This window comes from Monomorium pharaonis, chromosome 6 (assembly GCF_013373865.1).
Source record: "Monomorium pharaonis isolate MP-MQ-018 chromosome 6, ASM1337386v2, whole genome shotgun sequence".
Classification (NCBI taxonomy): Eukaryota; Metazoa; Arthropoda; class Insecta; order Hymenoptera; family Formicidae; genus Monomorium; species Monomorium pharaonis.
In genome coordinates this window covers 24,132,099-24,156,018 of record NC_050472.1, presented here as the reverse complement: position 1 = coordinate 24,156,018, position 23,920 = coordinate 24,132,099, and the positions used below count along the sequence as shown (strand labels likewise).

The 23,920-nt window shown below is 43.4% G+C and overlaps 1 protein-coding gene across 2 annotated transcripts; it reads right to left on the bottom strand.

Moving 5' to 3' along the window:
- Positions 1-742: 742 nt before the first annotated feature.
- On the bottom strand, positions 743-23,775 carry LOC105838849 (bone morphogenetic protein receptor type-1B). Of its 2 annotated transcripts, XM_036288981.1 has the most exons (7): positions 21,578-23,775; positions 18,379-18,511; positions 17,290-17,413; positions 11,761-15,417; positions 2,872-3,880; positions 2,465-2,780; positions 743-2,369 (listed from the first exon to the last, which is right to left on the bottom strand). In XM_036288981.1, exons 4-7 carry the CDS (start codon positions 11,843-11,845, stop codon positions 2,238-2,240), a joined length of 1,542 nt encoding a protein of 513 aa, XP_036144874.1. In that variant the 5' UTR covers positions 11,846-15,417; positions 17,290-17,413; positions 18,379-18,511; positions 21,578-23,775; the 3' UTR covers positions 743-2,237. The 2 variants fall into 2 exon arrangements, with proteins under 2 accessions (XP_036144874.1, XP_012540173.1); XM_012684719.3 differs by lacking the exons at positions 17,290-17,413; positions 18,379-18,511; positions 21,578-23,775 and having other exon boundaries at positions 11,761-17,229.
- Positions 23,776-23,920: the final 145 nt, after the last annotated feature.

Sequence of the window (23,920 nt, the reverse complement as noted above, 5' to 3'; positions counted from 1 at the left end):
TTCTTTGTATTGTTATTCTCATCTCGTTTGTTCTTATTACTGTTTCGCTCGCTCTCCAAGCTCTCTTATTGTCATCTCGCTCGCTCTCATTATACCTTCTCACTCACTTTCATAAACTTTCGTATTTTGAATCGGGAAATTTGAGAAACAAATATACTAATTTGCGTTCAAATAGTTTCAATCGTGTTAAGGATGTATGTTACATTTTAAGGTGTTAACAGAAAGATTCCAAAACTTTTTACTGTTCTGTTAATACGTTTAATACCGTGTAAAATTTGAGCATAATTTTATTTTTTGATTTTAGTTATTTGTTTGCTATTGATTCTTGCGTAAAATTACTTATTTCTAAATTTGATAAAGCAGCATTGAAAATTGAACCAATTTTTTACACATATATTAATAAAATAAATATCTATATAAAAATCCATTTAGGCCCACTTACTAATTATAAAGTTATTTATCTAAAACTGCATAAAAATAGGATTATTTTTACTCATAAGCTTCTTTACATTTTGTATGCCATGTTTCATAAAGATTGTTACAAAGAAATAATCTAGATATGTCTTTTAATTGTAATAATATTCGCTAATAATTTGTATTTAATAAACTGCATATAATTCTACTTGAGTTCATAATTAAATACGACAGTTCTGTTTGATGTGCAGAATATAAAACAAATTGTAAGTGAAAAAATAGAACATGAAAAAGTACCAAATATGTTGCAATAAAAAAAGGATACGTCCAGAAAAAAAGAATATTTAATTTTTAGAAATATAAGTTTCATTATTCAATCAACTAACAATCTACATTTTTTTTAAATACATGCAAAAACTTCATACATAACAATTTTATATTCAATTTGACGAGAAAAAACTTTTAAGAAATACACTCATAAAAAAGGAAGAGGATTCAGTTTTATAATCTTTAATTTATATAAAAAAACTTTTTGATTATTTCATTTGATCAATAAATGTATAGATTTGAAGAAATATGCGAGATTATACATTGTCTTCTAAAATAACATACATCATTATACATTGTTATTGCACTATACAATTGTTAGCTTTCCACAATTTCTTCTTTTTAATTGTTTTCTCTATACAAAAGCATAAAACTTCAAAGAATACATCGGCAGCGTAACTAAATCATTTTGGAATAATCGATGACTGATCTACATACCCAAAATGTATTTCGAATGGATTAATATATTCCATTTGTAGTTAGAAATATAAATTACAAATTTTTACAGTTAATATAAGCTTGCGCATAACAATTTGCAATTGCTGATTAATGTGTACCATTTTTGCGTCATTTAACATAAAACGGATTAACAGTCCTCAATACTTAATTATTTTAAGATTGCGCGCAATCATAAATTATATCGTTATATTATACGTAAACTTATCATTTATGATCGTGTGTTAACGCGCGATTTTTTTGTCTCGCGCAAATTTTATATGCGCAACGCGTATATTGCGAAGCTAATCTTCAATAATAAATATATTTTGAGGTACTTGAAAGAGGAATCTCTCTTTCAGCGTACGTAACATAGGCCGCAAAGTAGCATTAGCTTAGTATACAAGATCTCATTAGGCACATTATACATACTTTCAAATTCCGAACGAATTGACGTGAAACGCAAGATTTATATTAAGTGAAAATGAATTTGTACACTTCGCGTGTCGTACCTTCACACGCTGAACTCGTTTTACATGACTTTGTATGATCAAAACAGTATAAATTGTTCTTTATATGATTATTCTACTTTCGAATAGAAAAGCCTTTGCTGATTACATATTCAACAAGTTTTAACACGATATGAAGCATATCAAAATTGTATCTATCCAATTTTGATAAGTTTCATATAAATATAAAAGAAAATTATATACACAAGATGTTCCAAATCTTCTGCATTTATCTTTGAAATTTTATATCTTTAATATGAAAAAGAAGTTTTTTTTTTTCAATGAAAGATAAAGGAATCAGAAACACTTTATAACGGATATCTCTCCTATATATATGTACAATATATACATATCATTTATCTTTTGCAATCGGTCATTCGTTCCTTGCGTACGTTCATGCATACTCTCTTTCTTACACTTATAAACATTAATCATCAGTCTTCAGGCTGCAGTCTGTCAACAATTCTATTGTCACTAAGGGCATATTTACAGGAGTAGGAAGTTGTTTGAACTAGAAGAAGAATCAGTTTTTTTCCATAATCACGTCAAACACTACACTATCTTGATGCTGATATTATCACTGTGTAGTTTTGACAGTGTCTTTTTAACGCGAAGAGCAGTTAAGCGAACCGGTGGATTCGGATGCCAGCATTCGGACATCATTTTGCTTATTGCATATAGGATCTGCAGGAAGAAAAGAGCAATTTGTTATTTGATCCGTGACCAACTGAGATATTCAAATCGAGAATTTCTTACTTTTCTTAGAAAAATATTCTTACCGTATCGTTATCCCATCTTGTTGGAATAACTGGACGCAATCGTTTCACGCAGACCACTAAGCGCATATCCTCGAAGTCTGGATCGTTTGGTACGACGTCGTGATAAGGTAGGGCGTAAGGCTCCACCATAGAATTCTTACCACCTGTGGCGCACCTTCTGCATGCTTCCCAAAACACCAGACCGACAGAATACATATCTGCCATTTTGAATGCATCAAAGGAGGAAGTATTTAGAGTCTCGTCTAATACTTCTGGTGCCATGTAACGCCGTGTACCCACTCGGGTATTTGGCGCAATATCAATTTCTCCGGTCTCACTGTAAAAAGATGTATTTTTTAGTCAATTACATTGTAAGAAGGATACCAAAAGCAAAAGATATATCTTTTTCTTAAATAATGCTTGCGTACCTGATATAGCGAACGGCTAACCCAAAGTCAGCTATGGCACATTCCCCATTCCTCTTAACTAAAATGTTTCTGCTCTTAATGTCTCTATGAGCTATTGCTGGTTTTCCTTGAGTACCAAAGATTTCGGTGTGCAAGTGCGCGATACCAGACGCGATCGACGAACAGATCGCGAGCAACGCTTGATGATCTAATACAATCGTTTGCAGGTAATCGTGCAATGAACCTCTCTCGTGATAATCTGTGATCAACAACATCTGAGTCCAAGAGCCAGTTCCTTTGATATCGGCGGCGATGAAGCCCAGAATATTATCGTGTCTCATGAGGACGGTTTGATAGATCTCAGTTTCCCTGAACCAGGACGCCTCTTCTAATGTAAAGAAAACCTTCACCGCTACTTTTTCGCCGCCTCGCCATCTAGCAAGCCATACTTCGCCATAACGTCCCTTTCCCACGCACTGCGACATAGCTAGCTGTTTTGCGATCGTCTGTTGTACTAACAGCGGCAATCCCGAACCCGATCCGCTGCTCTGATCTATGAAGTCCCTGAGGGTTCCTTGTGACGGCACCAAACATGGATCCCGCTCTTTCTTCCGGCATTTGTGATACATGATTCCTATCGCTATCGAGACGATGACGAAAATCGCTGACAGTGCTGTCGCCAGGATGATTAGCGGCGCTCCCGACGCGATGACCATCGGACCGGTGTCCGCGGTAGGACGGGACTTGTAGGTTATTTCAGGAAATTGATCTTTGTTGCACAAGGCCGTGTTGTTGCAGCACGTTATGCTCTTCTCTCGTAAGTGAGGAATTTGATTTCCTTTACACTGCATGAAGCCTCCCTCGGCGGGCGGCAAGCAACCAAACGACCATTCGGGAACGTACTCTTGGGCGTCACTGTCCCACACCGCCTCCACCGCGCTGAAGCACTGGCCACCAGCTCGCAACTCACAGGTCCCATTTTGCCTACCGTCCGGGCAATGTCCGTCACAGTAGCAAATGATTCCCAACACTGCAAGAAGGCGTTGAATGGCATTATTAGGCACATCGCCAATGTAAATGAATCAATATAGTATATCATACACAGAAGAAATACATAAGGCTTTCATATTTTAATCGTGTCCAGTCATTCAAACGTTTCACTTTCAGATCACGCATGTGATTCCTCCGCATGAGATTAATACTTGTTTATAAGCGAGAGTGGGTGATGCGTCGCTATGAAATTAGGTGAATGATGCGTTGCGAGTTACGGTATAAGAGTAACTTAATGATAATCGACGTGAGAAGCGAGGCGGGACTAGGCGCGGAATTGAGCGGATTCGAGAGGTTGTTTGACAAGTCATGAGATATGTCGTGTAGGCGAACGACCGTCATCACGTACGTCCCACGAAGAGGCGTACACCACTACAAAAGAGAAAGGAGTGGTGGGTGCGTCCCGGGAGAATCGGGGATATCTTTCATAAGTGTCTCCGCAAGTTGATATAAACCATCCTGAGGACCCGTAATTCTGGCCGTTTAATAAATTTCACGCGCGCATAAAAGACCGCTCAGCATCACGTAAATATGCTGTATTGAAAAATATTGCCTGTTTATTAACGGATTTTAAGTTAAAAAAATTGGAAAATTTGAAACGATAAATAATGTTTGTAGTTTATGGCATCAATAAGTTATAGAAATGCTGCTCGTGCGATGTATTATTTTCTATATGTATAATTAAAATAAAAGTTAAAATTCGAAACACAAGTAGAGAATATACAATTAGCACTCTGTACACACGATTCGACAATTTTGTTCTGCAAAATTTTTTTTTAACTAAAAGCACCGTAATTAGTTTATACAATTTTCTTTTAATAAATAAAAATATTTTTATAGCATTTGAAAAAATAATAGCGTAAATCTTTCCGTTAGAAAAAAAAATTCTTAAAATTCGAACGTCTATCAAAGCTCAATTATGATTTGTGCGGTGACGTGAGGCGTCCAAAATTAGATGTGTGACTGCGAATTGAATCTGACAGGCCGCGAAACCGCAGGCGCTACAACCGAGAGCATCCGCCTCCGTCACGGTGGCCGATAACGGCGAATTCGATGCAAACACGGTGTCACGTTTCTAACGAGTATGCGAGCGACGCGCGACGACCGCTGCCGCAAAAGGAGAAAGAGGAAGAAAGCTCGAGACACACGCGCGAAGGCTCTGCGTTTATCTACCGCCGCGGAATTACTCTCCCGCGCGTCTATTTTACGGTGACCGCTCTATTTATAACCGGCGAATATCTGCGGATGACGGATTCGATTCTTCGCGCGCGTTTCTCTTCTCTCTTCTCTCGGGCGAAGGGAGTCTATCTTTCAATCCGTCGGCGTTCATCCCGAATAATTCAATTTCAAATTGGTTGACGACGAGTCTGGCGTCGAAAGCGCGCGGTATCGATGTATTTTGATAAAAGCGAAACAGAAATAACGCTAATCCGTTAAATGCCTCTTCTCCTTCTCTCTCCTTGGATCTCTAAGTCCTTCCGAGAAGTCCACGTCGACTCGAGTTACACGACAATCTCAGGCAGACTCGGTGGAATTCGAGCCGGCTAGTTGCCGAAGCAGTACCGCGGTCGTGCTTTTTTAACAGGCGCGAGCGTATAAACAAGGTATAAAACGCGAAAGCAACGAACTCTCTCAAGTGTCTCGACAGCCGCGAGACTCCGCTCTGCTTATCCTTACATATCTGGAAACAAGACGTAAATATAGCTCCGCGTAGAAAGTATTTTTCCACATCAGCAACAACGCGTTCCGTCAACGCGCGCGACGGCACGAAATGCGGATACTATCGCGCGCTCGTATAGCGATTAATGACCGCGAATGCGCGGGGAAGGAGATTGCGGGAGGGGGAGAGGAGAGAGACCACGCGTATAGAGATCTGGAAAAAGAATCGCCCGAGTGACACTTATATGCCGCGATATTGATCTCGACCTTATCCGGGCGAAGACAACGACGGATTTAGAATCCCGGGAACCCTAGACGGCATTTACGGTATAACAGCTGTCGGGAAAGAGTCATTTCTATCTACTTCCAGTTCGAATTGTCCAAGTTTTCTCTCCTGAAATTATTATGCCTTTCAAAAAGCCACCTCATCTATTGCTCATCCTTAATTTTTACAAATGCACTTATTAAATCTCTCAGGGGGCTTCATAAAGAAGAAACTGACGGTCGCGAAATGACAATTAGAATTTGATTTCAATCGGCTTTAATCCTTAATTCGTTTTGCCTCGATTGATTGAATTCTAATCTCCGGCCTGACGACGCGAAACCTCAGAGGATCGCGAATTCATTGCGATCAGAACTCAATCAGTCGGAACAAAACGGATTATGAGATCGTCAGGCTCGCTCGATCGATCGAATTCATTGAATCCTCAGTGCGCAATTGTTCAGGGCGCGGGCCGATTCAGCGATCGGATGCTTATCGCCGCCGTACGGCGCGAGAAAAGTCGTGAATGCGTAGATGAAGCGCGTCGTTTATTATAGAAAACCGTCGTACACACGCGCGCGCGAGTGCGTGGTACGAGCCCGCGCGATCGGGCTCGGCCGAGAGGCGGTAACGCGGCGCGTATCTATCTCTCTGCTTTCGCGACGCAATCGCGGCGTCCGTAATCGCGCGGAGGTTTCAATGAATCGCGCGAGGCACGACGTGCCATCAGCTAGCCGCGGACTTTATCAGCGTGGCAAAGAGCAGTATCAGCGATAGCCCCGCGCGCGCGTCTATGAGTCGCGCCGAATCGCGCCAAGTTCGCCTCGCCGAACTCTCAGAAACCGCTACTTCGAAAACCCGAACCATTGTTTCTTTTTTTATAAAAGCATACATTTTTCCTCCCGACCGACTTTTACGAAGCTTGATATTTCGGGATTTTTGGGGAATGCAAGCATGAGGTCAAAAATGATAAAATTCAAAGTAGCGGATTCGAAATAGCAAATAAAAAAAATTGTTGTGGGATATAACGGTTACTTGGGAGAAAAGGGATTATCTTGCTATTGTAAATATAATATTTATAAATTTTTTTAATACAGACAATTTGTCAACTTTAAATTCATCGTATTGAATTAGATGTATTAAAATACGAACTGAAATTTTAGATTCAACAACATCAAAAACTATAATAGGATACATAATTAAATAAATTAGAGTAAAGTATGTTTGGCCTCAATTGTAAAAAAAATGGCACGTACTATCGTGCTTCGAAAGTTAAATTAAATTAATAAATACAATGATAAATTAATAAGCACACAATGTTCCCAAGCTACAGTACGACACGACGTCAAAGGTAAACGGATGGGAAAAGATAAAGCGGATCGGAAGAGAACGTTTGTCGTGCTGTCCTCGGGAAATAACCGATAGGCGGACGACCGTTGCTAAAGACCGGTATTAAGGTGATCTGCAGCTTATCGGAGATGATAAACGAAAATTGTGGTTTTACCAATTTAAGTGAGTGGAAAAACGGTTGCGTAAATATTGGACGTAGGCTAACTCGCGAGAGTTGACTCTGTGGTTTGTACAAGAGGACGTTGATTCGCGCCCGTGTCTCGGGTTTGAAAGTTAAGTCCTTATCTCACTTCCTTATCGCATTACCAATATTTAGAGTCAATAGAAGATATGTGATTACGGGGGAGGAGGGATATCGCATTTCCGCCTGATAGGCGGTAAAGTGCCATCGATAAAGCGATTTTCAGTCAGTTAATAAAAAAAAACAGGATCTTCGATCTTATCGTATCTTCGTACAATTCCATATTTATTTTTTTTTGTTACCGCGACGCATGACTTTTAATTTATTTCTGTGCACGATCGTACAATTGATTCCGAGAAGGGCGACATTTCGTAGACAAGCTGATGCACGGAGACATGCGCCCGGGAAATTTAATACCCGCGGCGCGCGCTGCAAATAATATCGTCGAGAAAAGCGGACGGATTTCGAGCGCGTGCACGCGTAACCGTGATACAGCCGAGATCGTAATTTTCGCGGAAAGACAATCAACCGTGTGCGTAATTCTACACCGTAAACGTGAGACGTTATCGCGAGCCGGATATCCCCGGTCGATCGTAGAGAGAGAGAGAGAGAGAGAGAGAGAGGAAGGGGGAGAGAGGGAGAGAGACACACGATCGTCTCTGGAGCGAACTTGCAGCATCCATCTCGAGATGAAAACTCTGCGAGCTACGATCGCTCGATTTTCGATATCGTACACTGAGAATATTTTGTGTTATCAAATAGTGCACTTATCTTATTATCATTTCTTTCAATAAGTATTAGAGAGTATAAAATAATTCCTTTACAAATTTACAAAATATTTCCTTAAATCAAAGAAATGATATTAAAATAATTACATTTACTTAATAATAAAAAAATTTCTTTTTCAGTAGAGGACGATTGAAATAAACTGAAGTTTATACAGCTATTTACTTGTTTCCAGGAAGGAAAAGATGTATTTAAAGCCAGTGAGAAACATAAGTAGTCGGAAATCGGTCGCGGATAAAAAGCGTTAATTTCCTTCTTACTCGAGTTTTTCTCGAAATGTGCTACTGGCCTGAGGCGAAACGGGGAGGCCATTAAATCTCAGTTGGCCGTAAGTAAATCCGCTTATGCCGGAACAGCCCGTGTAAATCCCGTCAATACGTCAACGTTTTTCGCCTGCGTTTTCGTTGTCGCGCATAAAAATGTTTTCGCGCGCGTCAAACAGCCTCGAACTCTGGACCTACCGACCCAACGCAACGCTTTTTTTTTACGCGGGACTTGAATTTATCAGGAGTCTCATTAATCATCCTTTTCACCGAGACCCACTACTTTATTATTCAGATCGAACGTGCGTGTGTGCGTGCGTTTTCTCTCTCTCTTTTTTTTTTATAATTTCGTATTTCGACAGACGTCCTCCTTAAAACCCGAGGCTACGAATCTCGATCTGATAGCGGTCGATACGCTTCCGGCAGCAGCACACTTGGCGGGGAGAGGGAAAAAAAAAAAAGAGTTCGTTGCACATTGCGAAGCGACGTTATGAAACGCGAGCATACTTTTATATCCCGGATACGCGCGCGCTCGCGTTGAGAAAGGCCGCCTCTTATTCGCCTTATTCATCGTACGCACGATGTATGTACACGCGCGCTGTCCTTGCATATGTCCCACGGAAAAAATCGCACATCGTACGTCATACGCAACGTAAGAGAGAGAGAAAGAGAGAGGAAAAGGGAGAACACGGATCAGAATCAGCCGGCGCGTTTTCAGCGCGAAATTATGCGTTTCGCGTACGCGTGTACCCCGACAAGGAAAGAGGCAGGGAAGAAAGGAGGAGGGAGGAGACGAGTGTCGTGCCGCGCTGAAACGACGCCGACGTTTATAATCCTTTTGATGTATTTCGAGCCCTACACGCACGGCCGCCGAGAGAAGCAGCATAAACAATCTCGCCATTTCCTACGGACGAATAAGAGAAATGCTGTCGTCCCGGCATCTTCGCGCCACATTTAGCGCCAAAAATGACCGTCTGATTGCCGCGTTCTATCTCTCCCGTTTGCTAAATACGACAATCTGACGTCAATGACCGTGAGTGCGTGTGAGAGAAAGAGAGAGAACGGGTCCTGCTGATAATCGAGAGTCGGCCGTTTTGGAAAAATTGTTGCTCCGAACTTCTTGTTTGTTGGAAAGTGCGAAGGTTACCGTGCGGTAGCTGTAGTAGTAGCACCGCAGAAGCCACTCATTGCTATGCTATTTCTACACTATCATCCTTACGGCAATTTTTTTCCAACGTAATGGGGTCGTAAGTGGCTTAGGGGGACTCCATTCGAACTACGATTAGCGGAGTTAATCGGTGATTAGTTTGTCAAGCAATATCTACATTCTATTTGTTAGCACGGATGAAATGTTTTTTCGCCATTTTAATAACATTCAAACGATTAGGAATTCATGGACGTTTAATTATTATAGTCGCCCTTAACACATGAATCTGTTTATATATATATATATATATATATATATATATATATATATATATATATATAATGAGCGAATTCGAATATAAATCAAATCAGACAGATTTCAATTTGATTTGAATTTATATCTTTCTGATTCAAATTATTTGAAAATGTCAAATCTAACATAAGATTCAAATACGAATTACATATATATTAATAATCTTACAGAATTTTATTTTTAATTAAATGTATGATTTTATTTCACATAATGAATATTATTTTTTTTTACAGAGATTCTTTTATCATCAGTACATTGAAATTCAACAATGATTATATTAAAAGTAATGTTTTAACGATTTGATGTAAAAAAAACGTTAATTCGCACATCTAATGTATATGAAAACATTCGGCGTGCTTTTCGTTTAAATATCATTGATTATTGTGTCCGATAAAAAATATTACATGTCATGAACGAATATCAAAAAAGGCAAACAGAAAGAAACAACTTTCAACTTTCTGTAGCCGGACCTTATCTAGAGCGGATGACTTAATTTTTCTTTCATCATCATCATCATCGATGCAAAACACGTCGGTCAAGCGCGGTCGCTGCGCAGATTAAGAAGATATTAAAAAAAAAGACAGTTACACACGCTCGTATTGCGTTTCAAAGGGTTAAAGTCTGGTGTCGTCGCCGCGGCGACGGCGTCATCCCCCGCCGATCGCACGCGGTAGTCAGGTCGATCGGGTCCAGACAAGCGTCGGAAGCTGGACGCTGGACTCTGCGACGCAAGATGCGCGACGAGAGAAGTCGACGAAAAAAGAAAGAGACAGAGAGAGAGAGAGAGAGAAGGAAAAGAAAGGAAGAAAAGTGGAAAAGGCGAGTCGCGAGACGCGAGCCGACGAGAGGTGGAACGAATTCTCGGCACCGCTGATATTTCAGTCTCTAACGTCGTCGGAGCGGACAGCTAACCTCTCTCGTCTTCGTCATCTCTCTTTCTCTCTTTTTCTTCCGTTCTCTCGTCATTCCTCTTCTCTCTCGTTGACCGCCCAGACGACGCGGCGGGGAACGTAGACGTAAAAGAGCACTGCAGCGTGCCGTGTCGAACGGCGCAGGAATTCCGTCGGAGAAAATGTATCGGTGAAAGAGAAGGAGAACGTTCGACGTTTACGCCGCGGCAGGGAAAACGCGAAGAAAGAAAATCCACAAGATTGCTGCCGAACACGATCGAGGGGATAAAAAAAACCCGCGCGATGCACCGATTCGAATTATGAGGAAACGGTCAGAAGTGTCACACGGAGGAAATGTCGATCGCCGTCGGGTCCCTCCCATCCCTCGCTTCTCCAACGGCGCGGCGTTTCCCCGTCTAGGGGTGTTTCCACGAAACCGTAGTGAAAAGCGATACGATCGAGGGCGCGCCGGGCCGAGCGATGCGGATCCTTTGCGTTGATGCGAGGGCGATTCGTCGGCCGTTGATTCAACCAGAGAAAGAGAGACGGAAAGTCAGGAACGTGCGTTCGAGACAGGGCGCGGAGAAAGAGAGGAGACGAAGACGAAATCGGCGATCCGGTTAAACATCTGTGCGGCAGAAGGTGAACGGCGGAGATTGGGGATCAGGGTGCGATCGTTCCTTCACGCGCGGGCAGTCCGCATCCGATCGATCCTCTTTTGCCCGGCCCGGCGCGGCGCGATGGCGGGACGTGACGTTCGTTTCGTCCGCACTTCGTCTTCTCCATCGCTTTGCCTGCCTGCCTGCCTGCCCGCTTGCCTTCTCGACGACAGCATCTCACGCATACGCACACACATACACATACGATACATTCATGTGCACGCACGTAAGCAGCAAAACACGCACGTATTTACGCGCGCAGGAACGAACGAACGAATGGACGGACCGATGAACGCGTGTCGCGGACGATCGACGACGTAGCGCGTCGCGCGCGCAATCGGCTGTACTCACCGCCGAAACATCTCGCGGCAAGCACTCCCAGGCCGATCCACAGACCATATTTACATCCGCCCGTACTAGCGGAGAGCGCAGCCATTTTCTACACTCGGGAGCACATACTTCACTGTGACGTAGGGCGCTCCGCGTCGAGCCGCAAGGCGCAGGCCGCGCTCATCTCGTTCGTTTCCGTTGTCGCCAGAGTGGGGCCCGTGCGTCCTCGGCATCGCCGACGGAGAGCGCCGCTCGACGCGACGCGAGATCGAGCGAGATGGAGCGACGCCAGAGAACCGGGGTCCAGGTCTGTGCCGAGGGACCCCTTCGCCCGCGCCGTCGAGAGTTTATCTAATCTTACGGTGCGATACGCGCAATGAGACGAAGTGACGAGAGGGCCTCGGTATTGAGTCGGATTTGCGCGGTTCTTGGCGCGCTGCTGGCAAGTATCAGAACGATGCTACATGCTAAACTCGAAATTAAAGCATTGATTTTTGTATAAATGGGTGATATTAATAAAAGAGTTTTTTTGAATATAAAATCTAATATTGTGAATGTTTTCTTTCCTTTCTGAGTTCTGACAACACACATAAATATGGCGACTTATAAAACTGGTCTAATCGTAGCATTATCTTCTTTAAAAAGAACAAATATATCTATAGCGAGATCGTAGAGATCGTAGATGTTGATGTTAAAAGATGTTTCGATGATTCTTCTTCGAATTTATATAATTACTATATTATTGTGTAATAGATTTGATCATTTTCACGAGTTATTGTTGCTCATCACATTTAAATACCATAAACCATCTTGATTGTGAAAAGAAAGTCGATTTTTGTATCTTAAATCGATCCTTCTTGACTGAAAGTCGTGATTTGCGTTTGATGCACGGCTAACAAAACAAACGCACGCGATAAATCAACATTACCAAAAATCCCGCACGCAAACTTTCGAGTCATAAAAAAATCAAGGCGAGAGATAAGAAGGGACGAAGGCCGGGGACTCTTTCTTTTCGCGATTATTTCAGGCCATTTTATGGTATTTAAACGATGAACAAACAGCCGTCAGAATCGATTGTTTTGCTCTTTACTCTGGCAGGTCGCGTACCTAAAGCTCATTCCTTCCGGAAGAAATCTTATCTCTCTGAAGGATCGGCTAGACGATCTCTCAGACAGTCTCTCGCAAAGACTCGCAGACACCTCGACGGAACCTGCCTGTCATTCGGGAGAATCTGCGCGCGTGACGTGTACGGGCCTGGCGTCGCCGTCGTCGTTGTTGTCAGCGGGGAAGTGCGCGACGGCGCCCTGCGGCGCCATCGTGCCGCGAACGACGGCGGCGTAGAGACCCGGAGATCTTTTTTCGCCTCTCTCTCTCTCTCTCTCTCTCTCTTTCTGTTTCTCTGTCTCTCTCCTTTGCGGACGAATCGCGGTACTCGCCTCCTCCTCGGAAAGGCGCGAATGTCTATGCGCGTCGCGTCACCGCGGAATCTAGAACCCGGCTAGAATCTGCAATCTTTTTCCCCGACCTGTGGGATAGTGTCATGTACGCGAGATCACGTTCCCTCTTTTTCTCTCTCCGTGTCTTTTTCCTTCTCTGTTCTTTTCTTTTTTTTTCCTCGCTCTCAGGAGCTCTTATAGCGGTATTTGCATACTCCGATGGGAGTCTCCGACGCGCGCCGTTTTGCCGTGAAACTTGACCGAAAGTCTCAACAAGCTTTAAATTGTCGCGCAAGCATTTCCAGCTGACCGTGCTGACGTGTTCGATGTGTTACTTTGTCCCACGTATGAACATTAATGGATCTTGTAACGTTTATCGATAAAAGGCAGATTTCTCGCTTAAAGCGACGAGAGAAAGAAAGGCGGCCTTGGTACGAAAAAATATGCTCCACGGAGCGTAGCGTGCGCACGATGCGTTCCTCCAAAGAGACCCTTCGTTAGTTTTCACACTTGTTTCCTATCCTCATCCGCTCTCTCTCTCTCTCTTTTGAAAGGGAAGCCCATGTCAGGTTATACATATTGAAGACCGAGGACTACAATTCAACCAGACTGGGAACGAAAGAGAAGCTGTGCAGCAGAGAGAAAAAAAGATTTTGAAATTCAAGAAGTTGACTGAATCCGGGGCTCTCCGATTGACAGTCTCCAATTCCTCGAGCTCAGATGGGTGCCGTTCTGTGCTCGCGGAATTTGAAAGAGAGTGCGAGGAGGCGTGGACCTACATTTGGGCGAGGATCGAAAGAAAAGCGATGGCCCTTGGATCAAACGCCACGGGGGTGCGCGCGTCACGCTGCGCTTTCGAACGCACGGGGGCGGTGCGGCGCATCGCACAAGCATCCGCTCGACATCGACGAGTCCGGGACGTGCGAGTCTACCGCTATCGATATCAGATTACCGGCTAATTGCCGACGGCGCGGCGCGCTCGGCATCGAGGATCATTGCGCTCGAACAGTAATATTTCACGCTTCGGGAGGGCGACTCTCGCTACCGCCTTCGGAACGGCCTGACGCCTAATTGCGCGGCGCGATTTCAACCAGCCACGGCGAGAATGTTTACGTTTGCTAACAGAATCCTTTTGAAGTCGCATATTCTCAGTCAGAAATCGTTCCGAAGGATTTTTTATTTTTAAAACGAAAGTAAATTCTCGAATCAATGATACAGGAAAGATATTAATAAGATTACATATATTACATGTAACGACAAAAATATTGAGAAATGTATCAAGCTCTCATTGCACTTTCTAAACTGAGAATAAAAGTCGAAATATTAACAAATAATACTTTGACATTTTTCTTTCAATACTTATTGGTTGTAAACAAATTTGATTGTAATGATGAAAACTGTTTATTAAATCTAAAGTAATCTTCCTTTTTGTGTACCTAACTTGATTACATAATTATACATCGAGAGAGAGAAGCAATATATATTTTCATACATTCAACATTTATATATATCCCGTAACAAAACTATTCCGGCTGCACTAGAAAGGGATGTGCGCGCGGGTAACCCCCTAAAGTGTTTCACGCCATGTACATATATTTTTTTTTCTCGGCGAGCGTCTCGCATGCAACTCTCCTATGGACGTGAAAAAAACAAATTCGTAGCGCCATTCAGACGCGGTGAATATTAAGGTCCAACAAAAGGCGCACTGTTCGTTCGCGGGAGAACAAAGCCCGTGGCAATTCTTTCAGCGGCGGCAGCTGCCGGTCGGCGTGGCGCGGCAGCCCGTCGGCATCGCGACGGAGCCGAGGGAGCGCGAGAAACGCGCCGGCACGCATCGAGATTAGGTCCGTACGTCGCGGAGGCGACGATACGGCGCGCGGTCGCCCCGCGCTGCGTATAACCTGTTGCGTGCGTGTGTATCGCTCGCGCGAGCGGTCCAGATTGACGCAGCCGCCGCCGCCGCCGCGCGCGCGACCGACAGTCTCGCGCTCTAAAGGCGTCAGTCATTATATTTTTAGAGATGATCTTCGGCACTTTTATGGAAAGACGTCCATACGCGCCGATCCCGTTCCGTGACGCGGCGAGCGTTGCGGCGAGCGTTGAATCCTTCTCGGCGGAATTATTGCCGATTTTCCTTTCGATAGTTCGTTGAGATTTAATCTGCAACTTGCTCTTTGCTTTCTTGCTTCTTGCCTCTCCGCACAATGCTTTGTCGAAATTGTTGAAAAAAAATTGGACAAACCTCGAAAGAGAAACATGATTATTTGTTGTACAAAAATAAGATAGAAAAAAGCGTATTTTAAATTAGCCTATTTAACTATGCGAGAGTAAAAAAAAAACCCGCTGTCGGAGATTTAGATTTCGGTCTCGACTTTTGTTCGAAATTCTGCTTTAATCCTTGGTGCACCTGCGGTACCTGACAAGGTCCCGTCTACCTGCATTTAAGGACGAACGCTGGAAAAGGGCACGTAGGCAAAAAAGAGGGTCGTGGAAGCTATCTCGACGTGTGAACTCTTTCGGCGCATTTATAAACGCGTTCCCCCTATTGTTCGCTTTAGAATTGGTTCGTGTGCGACACACGCGGTAAACGCATCTCTCGCGTTGAAATTCCGCGCAGCCGCGCGCCTCACCCGATCATGTAAATCGCTAATATCGCTTGCGCTTAGCGTTGTCGCGCGTGAGAACGCGTGAACGGGATGACAAGCAGCCCACGGCGATTGACGGTAAATCACTTAGCATCGCTATTAAGCGCGCCGAGTACGCACCGTGGAAACTGTTAATGCCCGCGACTATTTTCTCCAAAGCGCGACCGACGACGGCGGCGGCTCTTTAAACTTCAATGCACTTCGGATACGACGACGTAGGAGTGATTCTAGCCTCGTGTACTCCCGTAATGATTTGCAGATGCTGGCAAAAGAGACGCGCATAAAAGTCGCTCGCGTGCGAGCAGCGTGAAAGCGGCCCGTAAAGACGATGTTATCCTTCAATGGCCGAGCGTCTTGCCATTGCAATTAGCCTACTTGAACGTGAGGGGGGCCTCGCCTATCATCGTTCCTTCCACCGACGACCGGCCGGAAATCGATTCGATCCGCTGACTGCATCATCCGGAGATAGTTGCGTACGAGAAGATAATCGCCGCGCGTCGAATCGAGGCGTCTCCGAGAGGGGAGGAAGACGCGAGAAAAAAAAAATTGATAAACTCGGCCGTGATCTATCGCAGCTCCGTGTAAAGAACGCGACTCGCCGCCCGCGGACAATCGACGACTCTGTGATGGCTTTCATTAATGCTTAATTATATGAATTGTTACAGATCGGCCGGGAAACGGCGGCGGTGGCCGATGGGTATTCATCGCGTGTCTCGCGCGGCTGACGAACGATTGCTAATTGCGGGGAATAATTACCGCGCGCCTCTCTCGTCAGCTGCCCCCGCGGCAATTCCGGCAAACTTATTGGAGAGGCCGATTGCAGCTGCGTTATGACGCGCCGGGAATCTCACGACCGTAAACGGATATCTCTCCGCGAATCGCGGAGTGTCGCACCCATTTCTGGAGGACGTCGGAGCAGGGTAAAATCCCTCCACCCCACGTTAGATAAATTAGAACGTACGCGTCTCTTTCGATTCTGTAAGCAGCCGTAAACGGATTTTATGCCGAGTCCCAATCCCGCGCGCCCATCTCTTATTCATGAACGCCTCGGGACGGGAGGTTCATGTCTCGGGCCCCTTTCGAGACCTTTTTTAAGCGCCGTGTTAACGAAAAAGGACGAGTACCGCGCCGACAATCCGGAGCTTCGAACCGGATTTCGGGATTAGAATCAGATACCCCTTCTACGAAAGCCGCGTGTCCGTTTTATACGGCGGGCGAGGGCGACGGCGTGAATCTCGCCTTCGTGTACCATCACTGATGTCCGCTCGGCTCTTCGGGGAAGAGCGACAATGGATAACAAAGGAAGGCGAAACGACGTTCGTGCCCCGTCCTGCGGCCACGAAATCACGATCCATTCGTCTCGCTTGAAAATATATTACGCTGGCAGGCAACGGACGTGCGAGCTGCCAAAAGGAAGAAACGCGCCGCGGCTTGTTGTTCACGGACGTGACGCGGCGGAACACAATTACCATGATCGGCCCCCGTCGACTTTTATTGTTGTTATTTCACGTCACCTCGAAGAGGACGGAGAAGAAGATACGCTCCATGGTGTTATTTTTGTCAATCCTCTTCCAAGTCCTTCGGCAAACACACCTAAGTTTATGAAAATTGTTGTTAATATAATTGCGAGTCATCTTTCGCTCTGCTAATGTAAATTAAGGACGAGGGACAGATTCCTCGGGAGAAAGAGGAGTATGAATAAATAAAAATTACGAAATTTCAATCAATTTTCAATAAATTTTAATTCATCGCACTTGAAGCTAATTTAATAGAATTTAATAGAATAAAAAAGAAAGTAACGTGATCTGTTCGTATTGCTTGCGTTCAGAATTGTTTTCTCTCTCTCTCTCTCTCTCTCTCTCTCTCTCTCTCTCTCTCTCTCTCTCTCTCTCTCCAACATCCAAAAATATATTTATTTCGTCTTGAATGAAAAATCTTTTTGGAACTTTGAGCAACATGCAACGTATCTAAACCTTGACGTCTCGACTTTTCTGATTTTGGCAAAGAATTTAGAGTTAATCTAATTCTTGTTGTATTCAAATTATTGTACGTACACATCGATCGAATCGTCTCCCCATACGGCACAGAATACCACATTTCAACAATATTGGAGCAACATTGTGAAATTACATTGATGAAATGTTGTGTGCGTCGCATAGTAAAAAAAAACTTAGAAAATATTCTTTTTTACCGTATTTATTATTTTTCGTGGATTTTTTTTTATCGATCTTTAACGGACAATGGGTTGAATTATAAAGGAGGGATTTCAAATGAATCGCGGTGATAAATAGGATTCTTCTGCGAAGAAACCGGGTGTGCTTACGCCTCGGCGCATTGTACGACAGAGCGAGCGAGAAGGTCGGGGCCCGAAAATCCTGATCAATTCGGCGCCACGACTACGAGGGCCGTTCTCCGTGGAAGTATATTTCATTCGTCGAGAAAAAGAGAGAGAGAGAGAGAGAGAGAGAGAGAAAGAAAGAAAGAAAGATGAAGGGGCCTGGTCGGCTCAACGGCTGGAGCCACAAAAGAGCGAGATTCTCGTCTGGTAACTAACGTACCGTAGCGTCCGTAGGCAGTTGAGGCCCTTGGATCTCTCTTCTCCCTCTCCTTTCTCTTTCTTCTTCTTCTTCTCCGCACGACATAAACCTCAGTCATGTACGCATCGTAGTACGACCCCGAAACTTTTGGAAACTAGAAATAAATTGCATTCGCTGTTATTAAAAACATTTACAAACTTTGTTGAATACGTGCATTGCAAGTTTTGACGTCTGTCTGAAAACTAAATTTAAAATTTCGTTTTAGAGAAACCAGTTTGTAAATTCACTATTGCGTGTGTTACGTGTCTAGAAAACGAAACGCTGCGTTTTCAACAAAGGATTGAATAATATATGATTTTTTTATCGAGTTTGTCATCACACAGGATGCCGGACTGAACCAATCGTCGACGATTATTTGAGTCTTCGTCGTTTAAGCGAGAGATTATAACAATATATTTTTTGTTTGGAGTATACACACACACACACACATACACATACACACCCACACACACGTTGTACTCTCTCTTTCTCTTAAGTGACAGCGGTCAAGATTAGTCGGTTGGGAAGTTACATTGGATAATCGATCGTAATTGTGTCTACTTAACCGAGGGGTTTACTACCCGAAGCTGCTCAAATAGTCTACAAGTTCTACCAGTATCGCTACCAAACGTTAAAATCGAGATACAAATACAGCAACCGATTGAGATAAGAGTTCGTTCGATGCTGAGGTTCATGATGCTATTATTAGCCATCGAGTAATTCTAGTATTTAATTGCGCGACAAATGAAAAAATCGAGATAACCGGCAGACCAGGTAGATTTCTTGTTAATTTTCTTCAAGGATTTCTCTTCTCCTTCCCTCTTCTTCTTCTTCCTCTTCCTTCTCACTCTTTCTCTTTCTTGATGCTGGATCTTAATCGACCGTCGTTACCTTCATCATTGCTGTTTGGCGCCGAGATAATTAATCGTCCTGTTCACTACCGCTTCGAGTGGCCGGCGAAGGATGCTGCGACTGCAACGGTTTATCACGAAAAAGAATAAGGAAGAACAAGAATAAAAAAAGAGACAGAGAGGTGGGGGGGAGAGAGAGAGAGAGAGAGAGAGAGAGAGAGAGAGAGAGAGAGAGAGAGAGAGAGAGAGAGAGAGAGAGAGAGAGGTTTCCAGAAGACGAGACGCTCAAATGAATTCGCTCGATGGTGCGCGCTGTAAGAGAGACGACTACCTGCTCTACGATAACATTCGACTTCCTCCGACTCGTAGGAACGGGACTCGTGCCTACGCAAAGAAGCTGGATAAGGATATCTTTAGAGGTGGTTTTTATCGCTGAGAGTCAGGTGTGAATTGGGGCCACTGGTGGCACGATCAAAGAGAATGCACCGCCAAGTCGAGAGTCGCGGTCTGGAGAAAACAGTAGCCAGAAGAGATTAATTGATCTCTTCTGTCGATCAGAAGTATGTTTTTTCCTGAATCCTTTAAGAGTCGTACCCTTGGAAGCGATACGCGAACTCAATGCCGTGGATGAAACTTTATTTAGAGTACATTTCAATTAATTATCATATAAACGAAACAAATAATGTTTCAGTTGTAGTAGTTTCTAAATCATTGAAATTAACAGTGAATTCAGTGCTATAACAAAGTATGTGAAAACGCTATTCATTTATAGAGTTGAATAATAACTATAGTTAAAAAGTTATATAGTTTTAATTTCTTTGCTTAATTTTCAATAAATGAAATTTTTAACACATAAACTTTAACCTGTTAACTTTTTTCTAAGTTAAAAATTTACTTATGTAAAAACATCTTTAAAGAAAATACGTTTTCATACAACAAAAACAAGATTTTGTATAAAATTTACAAATGCAATATAAAACTTATTTGATGATTTACATTATAAATTTTGTAATTTAGAACAATTTAATTAAAAAATGTATAACATTCTAATTTAGCATAACTCTTAACCGAGTTAAATTTCTGCAAACTTATTGCTCATTAGTTATAGTTATTAGAGAGTTTGAACGATTCCACTTTTCTTTTTCGGCGACCTTTCATTGCATAAACGTTCACGCTCGAGGATGACCAGACATTACGATGAGGCATCCTCGACTTGTGAGAGCTACGATTTACATTTGATTTTAATCGAGTATGATGTAATCGGGCGCTTAAGCTAATGAACGAGGGACTCGCCGCATTTGGCGCTCCGTTGAACACGCGAATTCGACGTAATGGCTATATTTAATTCGCCGGCGTTGAATGGGCATTGAGATGAACCACCAGTTAATAACCATTTGTTCTCGCAACATCGAGTACCGCCAATTGTATCAAAAATAAGATAAAACGCTACTCGCTACGCCTTATTAAGATAATTTCGACAACTTGTTAGCCCTCACTTTTTCTCTCTGATTTTTTCTCATTAAGGAAACGATCGTAATAATATATTGGTCTAAAGCTGATCGAATATTATTATTAGATAATAATGACACTTGTTGGGCCTTAAAAGGCGTCATTATCGAAGTCAGTTGAACGACAACTGGAAACACGAGGAGTAGACGTCTTCTGTGCAGGCGAGATACGGTCCTGAGGCTAGCCGCTTCGACCTTATAGGCACACGCAGAAGGCGGCAAGCGATATGTGGGGGCTTCATATAACAAAGATTCATCGGGACCGGTTTCGTATGCCACCCTTTTTTACATTCTCCGGAGAGGCCCCGCCGAGCCGCGGGTGTGAAAACCGACACCCACCCACTTGTTATTTTGTCAAACACGAGCGCTGGAAATTATAGGAATCATACGCTAACGCGCATCTTCCGAAACACTTTTACGGCACAAATTGCCTCCCAATCTCGTACACCGCGCTTTACATAATTGCGTAATGTAGTGTGCAATCAATTATATGACATTTATATAATTAAGAATATGCAATTGTGTGTATTGCAGTATGAAAAGTACAAAATTAAAACGCATACTACAGGTCTTATAACGCATTCTCTTTTACAGAAAGAGGATTGTGCGAAAAAACGTATTAAAAGATTCGTTAAATTTATCGATTCTAACAGATTTTATTCACTGTCGCGATGAATTTTGCGCGCATTATTTCTAGAGTGGTAAAGACAATTTCATCGCAAATAGTAACGATAATGCGACGCGTAATGCGATGCACACAGCACGTCGATCTAATAATAATGTCGCGAAATGATAGGGACACGCGTGTATTACGACACCTACCCACTTGTCGTTTCGCTAAACACGATCCAGAAAATTATAGGAATCACGTGGCGACGTATCTTCTCTCCGGGAGAGAGAAAGAGAGAGAAAGAGAGAGAGCCGGCTCGCGCGCGTCTCTCACGCCAAATTATTCCCGACTGCACACACGCTCGCGCGCTACATTTTATAACCGTCAATTAAACGTGACACCGGACAATTGCTGTTTGTGGCCGATGTATGTCCTCCTCCTGTGTAATTGACGAATGATGTGGCGCGAAATTTAGCGGCCAGCCTCCCCCGTATCTCCGTCTCGAAAGAGAAAGAGAATCGTTCGTGTTATTCAGGTTGTTGACTATAAAATTAGATGACAGTTAAAATTCAATTCTATGAAAAGAGAAAGCTTTACACTCTTCCTCTAAAATCAAAAATATAAATAATCGTTGCTCGGAACTTATTTCGAAAAGAAAAAAAAATTTATCTTTCTTCTTCGCGAATCCGCTCGTCGGAGAACGATTCGACTTGATAGCCGGCGATGCATCTCGACGCGCTCAAGGGAATCGAAAATTGCAATGCGCGCGAGTAGGTGTATCCAATCTCGCTTACAACTCGCAGCTGCGGTGGTTGCGAACGATTCCGAGGCAATTGAACCGAGACGAAATGCCGCTCCGCTCCGCGTCGTGCTCGCCGACCACGTCGGCTAACCGCGGCGATCATTCTCGATACGGCCTCGAGAAGGATGTTTTGCGCACCGATGAGAAAAGATCCAAGGGAAAATTCGAAATCACGGTCGGAGAACGTTCGCTCTACACATCGGTCCCGCCGACGCAAGCCCGCAAGACTCCGTCGTCCCATGAAATCGGATTAGCCTCGTCGGGCATCTGACTTTTCGTCGCGCCGTTTTTTTACGCGTCGCCAACGTTCCCCGTGCTCTTTGCGCTCCGTTCTCGCCGCCGCGGACGGGTTACGCAGGAATTTTTAACTCGGAAAGGAAACGACGAGATCGCCTGCTTCTAGCCGTCCGGTCACGTTCCGCAGTCGATCGCAAATACCACGAGGAATGCCGCTCTTTTTAAGAGATACTATCGAACCGAAATATAAAAATACCTTCCGTTTTAATTTCCTTTTTGCTCTCTATTTGCAAACGTTATAGTCGCAGTCTGCCCTCCTTTATGTTTACCCTAATTGAATACGCAAGATGTACTTTAAATAAATTCTTTAAGCTTTCTGAGCAAATCAGAGTTGGCCTATTTTATAAAAATATTGAAAGAGTTCGTTATTGATGAACGATTTCGAAAATTAATTCGCCAAAACCGTGTAATCTTCACAGTTGCTTGAAAATTAATGTCAGTCTTATTTAAATAATAATCCAAACAGCCTAAAGAAATTACAAAATCATCAAAATATTATAGAAAAGAAGTAAAAGACATTCTTCATGTGTACATAGAAATAAGAGCGCAAATATATCAATTGTACATTTTCGTTGTTTCGATTTGGCCGCGGAGCGTTTGTTCTTGTTGCGGGGCTGCGGACGAGTTGATAAGTGAACACAAAAATACGGCGGCTTTCTGGCAGTAACATTTTTTTTTCAGAACGATAGGCGCAGCATAGGCACGGGGGAATGCCAGACATTTAACGCCAGCTCGCCGCGCCGTCCGCATTCTCAGGTGACAAGCCTTGCAGCAGCTCTCACCGCTCGCCATCGTTTCTACACCACCACCATCACCACCAGTGAAAACTGTAGAGTATGGCTCGTTCGCCATGCCCAGGTTCCCTCCTCGGATACATGTATGTTCGTACGTGTGCCCAACAAATAAGGCATTTGTTAGGCACTCCGAGACTGGCAGCGAAACTCGCAATATTCCTTGCGGGACGGGTTTTGCGGGTAGCCCTTTTGCCATAAACGGCGGCACAATACCTGTCCACTGGACTGTCCTCCCTCTCCCTCTCCCCCCGGAGCCGCGAACGTTTTTGCAAGTATATCGCCAAACGCGGCGAGCATAAGCGAATCCTTCGCGCGTACGCAATCTTCGATACCATTAACGCAATTCTGAGTAACGATTGTTTCGCGAAATCGATATAAATGTTTCCTCTTCAAGCTTCCGACAATTTTTCATTTATTCAAATTTAGCTAGCTTGGGAAACTTTTTAATGGTCTATATTAAGTATTTCGAAAGTAAAATTTCAAATTAGAAAGTATCTCGATAAACAAGAAATTTTGTTCAACGATGTGATTATTTTCATTTTTGTTATCCAAAGATTATTTTTATTTATTCGAAAAATTAATTCAAAATATAAACTTTGCAGAATTATAAAATACGTTTTTATTCGTGATAAACCTGTGGCATTATGCGTGGCTGATTTTAG

Excerpts from the sequence above, each read along its gene's own strand:
- LOC105838849 (XM_036288981.1), bottom strand. The coding sequence starts at position 11,845 with ATGGCTGCGCTCTCCGCTAGTACGGGCGGATGTAAATATGGTCTGTGG. Across the intron at positions 3,881-11,760 it reads TGCCGCGAGATGTTTCGGCG|TGTTGGGAATCATTTGCTAC; the intron begins GTGAGTACAGCC and ends GCCTTCTTGCAG. Across the intron at positions 2,781-2,871 it reads TTAGCCGTTCGCTATATCAG|TGAGACCGGAGAAATTGATA; the intron begins GTACGCAAGCAT and ends ATCTTTTTACAG.